The sequence below is a fragment of the Poecilia latipinna genome, unplaced genomic scaffold (assembly GCF_001443285.1).
Source record: "Poecilia latipinna isolate Pla-1442-1.1 unplaced genomic scaffold, P_latipinna-1.0 Scaffold439, whole genome shotgun sequence".
In the NCBI taxonomy this organism is placed as follows: Eukaryota; Metazoa; Chordata; class Actinopteri; order Cyprinodontiformes; family Poeciliidae; genus Poecilia; species Poecilia latipinna.
The window spans coordinates 311,663-325,307 of NW_015113055.1; the positions used below are offsets into that span (position 1 = coordinate 311,663).

The window sequence follows — 13,645 nt, forward strand, 5'->3', positions numbered from 1 at the left end:
GGTTGTTAAAACCCAGATCCAGGAACCTCTCTTCTCCTCTGAACAGACTTAACAGTGTAGTGCTGCTCAGTAGTAAGAGCCTAAAAATGAAAATCCACTCAGCTGCCCTAAATTCTATGATCTGTTTAAATCATAATCACTTTTGATTATTTTTCAAGCAAAAAAAAAAGGAAAACCCATCCTCTACCATATAAGTGTTTTATTTTATGCCATAATTGCAACCCATCCAGAGAGAGTACCTAAATACAGATGATGAGTTCAGAGATGAGTGAAATCCTGACGATGCAAAAAGGAACGAAACCATCAATACGTCGCGGCCCACGAGCCACCAATAACAATCGACCCAATTCGCCAAGAGGGTGCCGTCTGACTGGCTCCGTTTGATTCAGCACAGAGGCGGTCTGCTCTTCGTCTGTCCTTGTTTAGCTCAGTGGTTTTGAGCTGACCTGTCTGTCTTTACAGGTAAACGCAACGAGAAGACAGGGACACTGACTTGAAGAAGAGCCGAGTAAAAACCGATGTAAACCCGAGCAGGAAACGAGGTCATGCTTTCACGCTGGGAATGCCAGAAAGCATGACCTTGTTTTAAGTTTTCACTCATGTTAAGAGTTTGAGCAGCAAAATTAGTTTAGTGCAGTGGTTCCCAAACTTTTTCTTCTGCACCCCCCGAGTGGTTTCCAAACATTTTCAGGGAGAGGGGTGGGGGGAGCATCGACGTTTTTGGGGGCAAAATGAATGTACGTAGCTGAAAATAGACACCAACATTGGTAGCCTATAAGGTACTTGTTAAGCTAAAGGTTCTGTATTGATGTTAGCTAGTCATCTTTTAGCTAACATTACCTGCATCCAACAGCTTTACTCAACAGTCTGTTAGTTTGGGGGAAAACTGTGAAAAGTTCTTTGCGTTTTGCTGGTTTGCTGCCGTGATTCTAACACAAATCTACGCAGCTCCGCACAGCAGCAGCAAGTCTCCTTCACAGGTGGAAACCCAGCGCGAGCGTCGTAGCGCTCATGTTGCGTTTAACGGCGGCTCGAAAAAACAGGTTACAACAAGTTAACAACGGATTAAACAGTTTTAACTGCTGATAAAAGTGACAGAGGACACAAATATGGGAAGTGTGGAAGCCTCTACTGTATCAAATTGACATAGGAATAACAGAGTTGGCCATTCTAAGGTAAAAACCCAGCGCATACAGTGTTCATGTTTTGTTTTTTTTCATCCAGACGGCTTCCCGCGCCCCCCCTGCAATGACACGGCGCCCCCCCTAGGGGGCGCGCCCCACAGTTTGGGAACCTCTGGTTTAGTGTATGGTCAGTTGTTAATTTTTGTAAAAAACACAAAATAAAGTAGGTCTTGAAAATCGCGTGCACTGACATATTTGGTAAACGGCTGCTTGGATTCCGGTATTTATTGGCAATTATAGTGCAAGAGTTGTAAATTCAGGGTTTGTAATAATTTAACACTTTGGAGAGAGTGTAGCTGTATCATCAGCCAACACCACACACAGATCAAACTGGACAAGATGAGTCAGGGGCAGGGTGTAATGACAGGTCATAAAGACTCTTATTTTGAAGTGAAAAGGGAAGTAGTTAAGAGAGCACTGAAGAAGCATTCACCCATTTTAAAACAGCTGCATTTTGTGTAGCTGCATTTTGAGAATTTGATTGAAGAAAATGATAACAGTGACAGATAGGATAAACAGTTTGTACGCAGGCCAAAGAGTTAACTGTTAGTAGTAAGCAGAGTTTAATTTAGTACATTTCAAAGCTTTCCATCAGTGCAGAATTGAAGAATTATTCAAGTGTTTTCAATTAATCTAAACTGCAACTTGACAAACTAACAGTAAAAACTCCCAAAAAACATGTATTATTTGCTATAGCTCAAATAGAAACTGCTGTCACTTGCAAAGATGGACGGGATGCTGCTTCATCACAGCTACACCAATAGACTACCAGAATACAACATTAGCTTGATACGCATTGGAGGCCTCAGTGCACAGTAGCAAGCTTCCCCACTTAAAGAGCCTTTGTTCTATTATTGTGTGCTTTGAAGAGTTGCAGTCTCTCTGCAGAGGAGCTGTGTGACAGCATCCTGGTAGCTATAAAAAGGCCACTCTCGCCTCAACATGGGAGAAAGCACAACAGTGCAGACAGCGAGCCATGCTACACTCAGAGACCTCGGGCTTGTCTGGCTGTCTGAGAGGACTGTGACTTCTGAGAGCCAAGAACTGAAAATGCTTTCCACTCCCAAAGGTTGTACTTTCTGTGTGTCCTAATTGGCTGGGTCATCAGTGGAAACTAGACAAATTATGCCAATTTTCTTATTCTTTTTACATATTTTACATGAAGTTACCATAATTTATTTGAAGAAACATGTCACTCGAAAAGGCTGAATCCTCAAAATGTGCTAACAAATTTATTGGGAGGATGTTAAGACTAACACTGTACATATTGTATGAAATGATGATCATGCAGGAGATATTTTGCCATCCTCACTTAAAAGCCTAGAACAACAAGGCAGAACACAGAGTGAAAAGATCAAGCCGTTTCACCACTTTTCTAGAGTTCAAAGAGAAAATCCTGTAGATTAGAGATGCAGAAATGAGTTAGCCAGAGATCAGAATCACAGTTTTCCACCTGATCAGCTCTATGGAACAAACATCACCTACAAAGAAAATATTTTCCCACAACTTATTTTGTGAGTGTAAACTCAAAATTAAAACAATATTTATTCCACAAGTGCAACAACCATCAGCATGGAGTCTAATGTACAGTTTTAAAGATTAAAATAAACCAGATAAAAGTTACAGACACATCTTCATACATAAACGGGGACCAATCTTGTAACTAATTTTCTGTAAGATTCAAAACCAAGACCTCTACCGAAGACCTGGAACAATGTTTTTCACTTTGATATTTCTTAGTGTAGTCACTAAGAAAAAGAGAATCAGAAGGTTAAACCTAAACGAAAACTGGAACTCTGCATCAACCAGGAAAGGCCTGAACAGTGCATCTGTAGATAAGATCTGCAGATTTCACTGCCAATGAACAAAAACAGCTTTCAGGCAGAACTATGACAGAAAAACTGTGGCTTCGAGTCAGATGACCGGAACTACCTTTGCTCAAATCAGTTTAAGAATGTGGCCTTTTGTGTCAAAGACGCATTACATAATATTTGGAAAGCTTTAATCTTTGATTTCACAAAATCTAGCTTTATTGATCTACTTGGATAAAACTTGGCATCAGTTCTACCAAGTAACTAAGCACTATCAAGTGACCCTTTGGAAACTGCTGTCTATTGTAATACAAGCCTGCGGTATGTGGATCCTATTGTGTGTTAAATGGAGTGGAATTGCATGTCAACCTCCGGAAGCAATAATCAGTGTTTCCCAACCAGATATCCGAAGAACTGCAGGGGCGAACATCCTACAGCAGAAAGCAGTGACCTACTACTATAGCTGTTTTCACAAGCTTTGAGGATCATTAGACCACATGCCTTATTATGTTATGCTGGAACAACGCGCTTAAGGTTCACACTTACAAAAAAACAATAGATAAAAGCAGAAGTAAATAGAGGATGTATTTAAAGCTAAGGTTGGACCCTAAGGCTAGTTCCGCTAAGGCGTCGTTGACAAATAGCATGGAAATGCTAGCAGTGATTTAACAGCAGCAAAGAAATATGTGGGTTAAAAAAAAAAAAAAACACCCACCCACACCTTTACAAATATGGCTCTCTCTTTACCTGAATGCTGCGTGAATATATTTATCCCTGGGTCGGGCGGGTTGGCCACGGTTGTCCTGACCGGCGGTATCATAGTGCTGCAGCCGGGTTCCCGGGGTCTCCTCCCGGTGACGCTCCCCCGGCTCCCCTTCCCCTGGTGTGGCTGTGGCGCGTGGGGCTGTGGCGGCTGGAGTCCGGTCGATGTAACCTCACCGACGCGGCCAACCTGCTGTCCCATCCCGGTACTTTTGCGTGAGGACGTTTGGGACGAAGCAAGCAAACCTCCCCCCACCGTGTCCCTACGGTTCACATTCCCCCAAGCTGCAGCGGCCTAGCCCGAATCCTCTCTCCGGTGTTCTCCACGAACGTGAACTAGCCCGTGTTAGCTGGCTCGGCTAAGGATAGCAGCTACCAGTGAAACCCACCCAGCCTGCCTCTAACAATAAAATCACAACCCTGGCGTGTGCCAGCGATTTTCTCTATCCAGGTGGTCCAGATGATTTATGAGGAGTAACGAAAGCTCTCCGAAGAGTTTAAGCAGTCAAAGTGGATCGAATCAGAGCCGTTTTCCCGTTGTCGAGCCGCTGCGCGCCCCCTCTGACGCCGCCATCTTTACCGCAGAATAGAAGGATGTGTTGCACAAGGCGGGGGGCTCGCCTCGGCCCCCTGTCAGCTCCAGCGCAAACACCGGTGTTCTGACTATTAGTGCTACCTCGTCAGATTTTCCTACCGTAGCACGGATAGATAGCTAAGTCTGTCAGTCAGTGCTACGCGTCCAAAACTGCTGCGAATCATGTTTTACAAACCGAAAACTATAGCGGGTTGTGTTAATGTTAAATATATTGTACAACATTATTTGAGTGATGGGACTGAAGTGGAAGCTTAGGAGTTATGCTTAGCATAGCTTTGGAACAATTTATATACATGACAAAAACACAAAAATATCACTTCCTTCATCAGAACATCCTATCCATTTAAAATGAAAAGCTATCGCAGATGTTTGCACTAATCCTTTTATGAGAATATCATACCTTTTAAAAAATATTTTAAATACAGAGATATCTGTAAGAATGAAATAGTATCAGATGAGTGAAAGAGGTTTTTTATTGAAATTACACAGACAGATCAGGGTTTCCCCCAGAAAACTTGCTAAGCCCAGTGGTCAGGGCGCCGAGGAGGCTGTCCATCGTGTTTTTGTATTAAAAGATACAGGAAAAGTAAAAATATTACTGGGTAATTATGTTACGGGAAAACATCGCCAGTAAACCACTATATAAACCCACAACTAGTCTTAAAAACAACTAATCAAAAAATACAATTAAAATGAAAATCAATTATTTGTTTAGTCCAAATTAAGTCAACAGCTCCATAAGGCCCCCCAGGACTTCAGGGGCCCCATAAATGCTAATATTTTAACATAGACCACAGATATATAAATGTAAAATTTCTTGATTGAGATTATCAATGCTGCTGAATTTGATTTAATGGTTTCAGCATACATAAATTAAAAGATTTTAAATTGTTTAACATTTAAATTTAAGATTTTAAGGAGCTGACAAGTTTACTTAGTAAAAGTTCAAAGAACAATATTCATAGATTGTTTTGTTACCATTGCTACAATCTGATGTTGAGTTTAATCTCTGAGTTTGAGTTCTATTTGTTCATAAAAACAAATTAGTAAACTGCAATTATAATTTGTTGCTTTTTAGGTTGACCAATTTACTCCCCTCTCCAGGATTTCACTAAATCTAACACAGAAGCTGTTAGAGGTGCTGATGTTTTTTAGCGACAAAAGGGGCCCCAAGATCAAACTCTGCTCCAGGCCTCATACAGCCTTGGACCGGCTCTGCATGATGCGCTAAATCTTCTGCACTGGACTACAAGTTATTCCTGCGGTTCACATAGAGCTCCGAAACCAGAGCTAACGTGGCGGGTTTTATATATATACACTGCTCAAAAAAATAAAGGGAACACTCAAATAACACATCCTAGATCTGAATGAATGAAATATTCTCATTGAATACTTTGTTCTGTACAAAGTTGAATGTGCTGACAACAAAATCACACAAAAATCATCAATGGAAATCAAATTTATTAACCAATGGAGGCCTGGATTTGGAGCCACACACAAAATTAAAGTGAAATGTTCCCTTTATTTTTTGAGCAGTGTATATATAGTGTATATATAGTGTATATATATATATATATATACACACACACACCTGTCTGGTATTCTGACTATCTGTGCTACCTTGTCAGATGTTCCTACCGTAGCACGGATAGATAGCTAAGTCTATCTGTCTTAGCTATCTACGTGTAAGAATGAGACACTATCAGACAGGGGAAACAGGTTGCGTTCAAAAAATCTGGATATGTGGAGGCTGCTTCTCCCCCCAAAAAAACTATCTAAACTATCTACTGGTATCTAATTATATTCGAAGTCTGCACAGAAGATGAGATGTATCTGATGAAAAAAAACAAAAAAACAACTTGGTATAGAACTTCAGAAACGCATCATCCTTCGGCTGGTATTACAATCACAAAAGATCTAAATTAAAGTATTTTAATTTATAAATTTCCACTTGATTTAGACAACACAGGCTCATCCGTAGAGTTCAATCAATTTCTTATACATTGTTAGGTTGCTTAAACAATTCAGGTACTGGAATGCAAATTATGTAAAAAAAAAAAAATCTGCAATTTCCTAATTCCTACCCTTTTCAAACACAGAAGGTACACAATCATACTGAATGAGAGATGAATCCAAATTTTTTGCACAAAACCGTTTTATATAAATTTACACAGCAAATAGCATTTAAAAAGCACAAACTTATGGAAATTCTTTAGTTTTTAAATTTTATTGTATTTGGAACAATTCACACGTCTACAATTTTAAGATTAAAGACTACTGATAATCAAATTAAAGTCAAAAGTGGCATGTAGCCAAATCTGCTTTCAAATGTACTTATATTGCAAACAATAATTTTACAGCTTAGCAGCCCATAGTGGCATTATAAAAAAACCCCCAAACATTTAGAGTAGAAACTTGAAATATTTTAATCCATACATGTAAACATATTTTTCTTGTTACTTGTTTATTACACATTAGGAATCCAAATAATCCTGGGAATCTGTTCTTGATCAAATGAGCAGTTTAAGACTTTTACTAGAGTGCCACCTTGTGGTGATCCAGCTTTCTTTGTGAAAGTCTCAAGTTCTGCATTGCTGGTTTCTACTTTGCGTTGTGCAATTCAAGTTTCACAAGCATCCAAACCCACAATCGCTGCAGTAAAGCAGTTTATAAAGAAAAAAAAAAAAAAAAAAAAAAAAAAAAATACTCCAGTATCAAAGGACTAGCAAACGGCATTTCTCTGATAACTGAAATCAGTTTTTGAATGATTTTCATTACAAAAAAAATAGACAATCTGAAAATGCAAGCCTGTTTGTGGTTTTCAAGTTGCAATATTGCATTGTGACGGTTAAGCAGCCAGCTGCAATTCTGACAGTAATTGTTTCACAAAGAAGTCATAAATAGGTTTAAATACTTACAACCAAGGCATATCAAAATAGTAAACATGTTCTATAGTCTGTTACTTCCAAGTACTTACATAATTTGAGTTTATTCAGCAAAATATCAGTAGTTACAGCAACATTCATGTCTTAAATATTTTGTAAACCAAGTATTTACTTTGAGTTTTGCTAAAATATTGTTAAAGTGACCAAAGCATCTTGTTGTGACACTGTAGATGAACAGAGTTCATTTGTGCTTAATAAGTGAATAATTAAATACAACACTAATATCCTGTCACCCAATAATACAAAGACCACCATATCTCGTTTACAGTGAGATATCTGGTGAGAATGTTTGAATTCCAAAATATCAAACATTTAACAAAAAAAGGTCCAAGTAGTAATAAAAAATAAGGTCATTTCTTGTAGCATAACTCACAGTTTATCAAGTTACAACATACTACCTTAGTAAATATTAACCATTACATCACATGCAGAAAATGTGTTCATTGTGTAATGTTTGTATTGAGCTGCCATGTCATTGTTTGCACAAGGAGTGGTTGCACAGTGGACCCAAAGCATTATGGACCCATAAGAAAAGAAAATTAAAGTTTGTGCTTCAATTTTTTTTTACATAAAAGTGTGAACTTTTGTTGAGAAATGGCAGTTGAAAACTCAATAAATAAGGCACTCTTGATGTTGCGATTTTGGCATGTCAGCAGATACTCTCCAATACATTCATTCACACATTGTAGGACTCATGAATTTTAAATGCAATAAGTTAAGAATGACCGTGGGAGGAGAGCAATGGAGTCCATCTTGATTGGTGATGGAGTTCCTCTCAGTAGTCCCATTTTATCTTATTGGGTCCAGCCATTAGGTCTCTCTGACAACTCCACGAACGAGGCTTCAGCAAGTCTAGGAACGAAGACTGGAACAGAAACAATTATGAATAGCTGCACTGATTTCAGACTTCAGCTAAAAAAACGACAGTGCCTCAAAAAACTGTTCATACTTCTCAAACTGCTTCTATTGTAGTCCGGGTAACAAACCACAAACTTAACTTATATTTTTACTGGGATTTAGGGAAGGTAGACCAACACAAAGTTGCCCAAAATAACCATGCAAGGAAAATGATATATTCAGGTGTGTTGGAAAAGCTATGCGTCTAAAAGTTGCAAGATATAGCATCTGGACTGGGCCCTGGTTGAGATCAAAGCTTCTACATGTTAAAATGCCCTAGTCAAAGTCCAGACCTAAAATAATTTAGAGTTAAGGATTATAAAATGCTGTTCACAGACACTCCCCATGAATCTAAATTGATGGAAAGCTTTGAAAATCCATCTATATTTTTCTCCTTCCACACACATTTTCGGTCTACTTAATCATAAAATCCCATTAAAATTAGTTATGTGCAATGTATACCTGGAAGGTAAAGTGCAAAATCTCAAAGTCCTGGTGTTACCTCTTTGAGTGGACAGTACCGTCTGGCATACCACTCTTGAGAGTACAGACACATTATGACCCCCTGACCCAGAAAGAGGGACGTCCACATTAATATGTTCCAAATGGGGCCTTTCCTTCGATCGTGGAAAATAAAGTTGAACATCACTGTTGAAAGAACAAAAATTAAGGAGAGGCTTGGAAACAACCAGATAAATTAACCTTACACATTATTTTTTCCCCCCTTACTTCCAAAGCACATGAAGAGGCAGAAAAGCACCGGATAGAAGAATCCGAAGCTGACTGCAAGGATGTACTCATGCACCACTGCAGACACGGTAAACACAAAAAACATGGCGGCTGGGCGGAAACGCTTCTGAGATATCTGGAAGGACAGTAACAGAAAAAAGAAGTGGATGCTATATTACATCTGTTATTCACATTAAAAATACTTGCCATCATGCTGAAATGTTCTGGATCTTAACATAAAACCCACTTACAAAAAGGAAGTCCTTGTACACATAGTAATACAGCCAGTCATGGACCACCACATTCCAAGTACGGTAGTAATTGGCATAGGATGTTGAGTTCCACCAGTCCTATAACGTGCAATCGTAAAATTAATGCACATTTTGTTAATAACTTGAGTACTTGGGTAACACCTGTCAGAGGGTGACAGCAGTACCTTGTAAAACATTCGGTCTGCAAAGCGAAGCATCTCAGCAAAAGCGTTGAGCCAGCAGTGGAGAAAGGCAAAAAAACCCAGTAGGAGAACCAAAACACCTGCAAACCAAAAAAAACAAAAGCCAAAAAACACAACAATTCATTATTTCAAGCCAAGAGTTCATTACAAAGTTTAAATCTGATTAAAATTTACCTGGCAGTATAGAGTTAAAGACACAAAGGACCATGGCGCGCAGATTGAACAGCTGCAGACTGATGCTGCGAAACTGTGGGATGCAAAGTCGCACAAATACGTAGTAGGTATAAAAGAGACAGCCAAGTACCTGTGGAACATTGACGGGAGGCGGAAATGTTAGAAAGTTTTCTTTTGCTTCAAATGTTATGCAACAGAAGCACAATTCAGTACCTGAAGTAACTTTGAGGCCACATAGCCCCATCTGGTCACCGGGTTTCTAGTGGAAGAGAAAAATTATTTGTTTTATGCTCTAGAAAGAAGCCACTATTGAAACTAGACAAATGACTAAGAAAGGCAGTTTACCTAGGGTATTTGTCTCTATAAATAAGAGTTGGTGCAAACAAGAAGTAGAGGTACTGGGAAACTTGAGGAACAACAGGTCCACTGCCTATAAATGACAGCAATTAGAATGACAAAGGGGACAATAAGTCCAGCGCAAGTCCTTCTGAAGTCATCCAACTAGTAAACATTTCATCTTATTATAATAATATTAATAATTCACCTTAGTATAAATATGTCTGTTCTGCAAAGCAGGATTAATACATAAATTACACAACAATAATTAAGCTTAAGTGAAATAACAACATACTTGTCTTGTCTTTTTTCCAGGCTAGGACTCTTGGCACATTCTCTCTGACAAAGGAGTGAGCTTTCATCATCAGGCGAACCTGAAAAAAAGAGAAATATTCCAAGATTAAAACATGCACATCGAAATGTGAAACCGAATATGAAGGTAAACATTTCAGTCAGAATAAAAAACAAACCTTCACCAGTACACCAACCTGTTCTATGGTGACGATGAAGCAAGAAGCAGGCGGCAAACTGTTGGTCACCACCACAAATGTTGGGAGGAACCCCAAACCCAGGCCTTGGTAGAGCAAGAACGCAGAGCCAAACAGCCAAGTGTACAGCCTCTGCTGACCACGGGAGCCCGACTGGCTTTGTGACCACAGATGGAATAAGGTGTAGGGAACCAGCAGTACGGACAGGAACATGCAAAGCCATGTGCACACCACTAGAGGGAACTGTCCAAATGCATAGACCAGCAGGTCAAAGTCCAAGACCAGCCTAAGGCAGAGGAGATTAAGAGAACATGCAAATGGTTTATTATGATGTCTAGGTAATAATAATAAAAAAAAGAACAAACAAATGAAGGTGTCTTTCAACACAAGTACCAAATGCTCACATTATTCAGTATTACCTGCCTTCATCAAGGAAATCGACCACGAATGTGCTGAGAATAAAGAGAATGAGCAGGGCAATAAACATGTGGTAGATAGTCCTGATGTGGTTCACCTCAAACAGCTCGCTGTGGAAAAACACACACCATAAATCTAGTGGGCTGCACAGTGCAGCTGCCTGAAAAAACATGTTGCAGTCTTCAGGAAAACCAAATTACCATACAGCACTCAAATTACAGAGAATCTCATTTGAATGACTTGCATAGTGAAGCATGTAACTTACTCTAGCAGGGATCTCCGAGTAACAAAGTGCTTCCCATGGCCATGAGGAGGCTGAAAGTGCCTACGGAAGGGAAAGCAGGCAAGAAAGGGCTAAATTTATATTTTCTTGTCAGCGGGTTACTATCATGACAAGAAGAAAACGGGCAAAAGGAAAGTGGTCTGCACATTTATAGAGGTTCAAGGTTGATGAGGAAATGCAGTACCCAAGTTTGCTCCTCTCCTTGTCCGACAGTGGAGATGAGAAGGCTGCAGGTAGAGGTGTGGACTCGAGGCTGGTTGATTCTTCAATAAGACTGTCCATAAAATCATGGACTTGGCTTTCAAACTGACGCATCAGGTCACTCTTCAGGCCCTAGCCAAACAAAAAAAGCACACATAGTCCTCCTTAGGTGCTTAAACTGACAGAAGAGATGATATTCTTCCACGGTATGTCACTGGGACTTTCACAAAGTAGGGCAGACATACTAAATCAGCATAGCTTCAAGTGTTTTGCAATGGATCAGATCAGTGCGTCATGGACTTTTTCCAACCTTTAGCCAAACTGAACACATCTTTTGTAATCATCCTTCCAGTATATTTCTGCTCTGGTTTGACATCACTCCAGCTGGTTTACAAAAATTAGGCAGAAAATTAACTGAATGTCAGTTTTTATACAAATGATCTCTTTCTGTTCTTTGTTTCAGTCACAATATTGTTTTTTTACCCAAGTTCACAGATAATCAAAATGATCCCCAAATGACTCAATTAGGGTTCATAGATGCTCAGAAGTGAGGGCATCAAGCTCAAAGTCCATTCAACTGAATGTATTGCAGCTGAAATACAAAAGCCTAACCAAATACTGCAGCCAAGTGGTCCTTTGTAATAGCAATAAAATAATAATTAAAAAAAAAAATCACCCATTTATGTGGTGATTCTGAATATATTGTGTAGTTCTTGAACCAACTAACCTCTGCTTTCTTTTTTAGTTGCAGCTTTTTGCTGATCACATGCTCCACTTCAATTTTCCCTGAAATTGAAATGACACATGATAAATGCTGTTAAAAAACAAAAAGAACAGCATAAGCCACTTGGTAATCACATTTGGAATATCAATGCAGCTTTGTGCTGTGGACAGACCTACATTTGGCATGTTCAATTATCAACAAAGCTTCTGATGAGCAATCCTTCAAATCGGTTATCATCAAAGTCAGCTGAGCTAAAAGACCTTTCAGTGGAACCATGAGTAATTTGAGTTGGGGAAACAAAATAACAAAACCGGTACATCCCAAAGCGTCACAACTTCTAGTTAAGGTTACTGTAGGTCATTAGCATCCACAGATGCCTGATGATTGACACTTTCGGTCTTTTATTGATGTCAGCATGGGTGAAGTAGCACTACACCCATGTATGTCATGTGAAAACCTGAAAAATACATTTGAAAATGGCATGCATAAGAAATACAATGTTTTTAGTTTGTCGTTTTCACTGTACCAGGATGGTGTAAACATATTAGAATGACATACACAATGAGAACGGTTTCTTAATTTATTTATTTCCACACGGGTAAAGTTTTGCATCAAAACAGAGAAACAAAAACTTTAAAAACTTCATTGTTGAAGTCGTAAAGTAGTGTGACTACTGTTGCTTCCTACTGTATGCTACCAAAAACTGTATCAAAGGTCAAAAGTAAGAGGAACAGATCATCACAGTTCAGTCTTTAAAAAAACATTAGCGGAAATATACTGAAGCTAAAAAGAAGGATGTGAATCATCTAAAAATATGCAACAGAGGTTAGTGTCTCCTACACAATCTGCCCAAGGTGTGCGTGTGTGTGTGTGTGCGTGGTATTTGCTCACCATTGCTTGTGATACGGTTATCGGTATTCCCATGCGGATGTCTTCCAGGACTAGATCCTCCATCCAAGTCTGGGAAGGTAGACGGATTGTTGACGGTTCGGCTGCGGGACCTGAGCAAACTTTCTCCTCCGGTTTCCATCCTACAGAAGCAAAAACGATTGGATTTATTTGAGGCAGCTCTGAAATGGAGAGGTTAAATGCCACAAAGAAGCCAAGTTGGCAAATACATTACTCTTCACATGCCAGTGAAAGGAATGAGGAGGATTTTAAATGACGGACAAAGCTAACTCAGTTCACAATGAAATCACTCCCTCACATGAGCAGCCTCTCAACAGCGGACAGAGAGATAGCTAACTAATTACCTTCCGCCAGCTTATGGAAGATAACATGCAGTTACAAATGGACAACTAACATAACCTAGCTCACTGCTGCTGAAACAATATCGCTGCTGTATGAATGAGAGAGCTAGTCAAATTAGCCTTCTATGGTCAACCACAGGCGACCTGGCACCTATCATACATGTAAAAATGTCGACTTCCTCACTTACTTAATCGCTTCCGCAGCCTGGTCCTCGCTGTCAAAGCTTCCCCTGGCTACTGAACAGGGAGGCAGCTGTCTCTGTCTAATATCGACAACGAGAGTTCACCCACCCACTCCATGATGCACACGCTGGCCAGATGATGAGCCGGACCCCCGATGGTGATTGGCCGAAATCTCTCCTCCTTTTGACGTCACCAACAACGGCGGCGGGGGA

At 39.7% G+C, this 13,645-nt stretch overlaps 2 protein-coding genes across 6 annotated transcripts in view; both read right to left on the bottom strand.

The window, feature by feature from the left end:
• Nucleotides 1-4,484, bottom strand: part of abl2 (c-abl oncogene 2, non-receptor tyrosine kinase) — a 31,590-nt gene extending 27,106 nt beyond the window's left edge. Inside the window, exon 1 of one of the 2 annotated variants that reach the window (XM_015038370.1) lies at nt 3,743-4,484. In XM_015038370.1, the coding sequence (XP_014893856.1) occupies nt 3,743-3,959 (217 nt within the window). In that variant the 5' untranslated portion in view covers nt 3,960-4,484. The remainder of the gene's footprint in view (nt 1-3,742) is intronic. The other variant, XM_015038371.1, reaches the window with a different exon arrangement.
• A 2,273-nt stretch (nt 4,485-6,757) lies between these two features.
• On the bottom strand, nt 6,758-13,589 carry soat1 (sterol O-acyltransferase 1). Of its 4 annotated transcripts, none has more exons than XM_015038380.1 (16): nt 13,443-13,589; nt 12,892-13,031; nt 12,004-12,062; nt 11,260-11,408; nt 11,058-11,117; nt 10,795-10,902; nt 10,376-10,661; nt 10,183-10,261; nt 9,897-9,981; nt 9,765-9,810; nt 9,552-9,681; nt 9,360-9,457; nt 9,175-9,273; nt 8,924-9,059; nt 8,697-8,842; nt 6,758-8,162 (listed from the first exon to the last, which is right to left on the bottom strand). In XM_015038380.1, exons 2-16 carry the CDS (start codon nt 13,028-13,030, stop codon nt 8,073-8,075), a joined length of 1,710 nt encoding a protein of 569 aa, XP_014893866.1. In that variant the 5' UTR covers nt 13,031; nt 13,443-13,589; the 3' UTR covers nt 6,758-8,072. The 4 variants fall into 4 exon arrangements, with proteins under 4 accessions (XP_014893866.1, XP_014893868.1, XP_014893865.1 ...); XM_015038382.1 differs by having other exon boundaries at nt 12,892-13,070; XM_015038379.1 differs by having other exon boundaries at nt 13,439-13,589.
• Between the last annotated feature and the right edge of the window lie 56 nt (nt 13,590-13,645).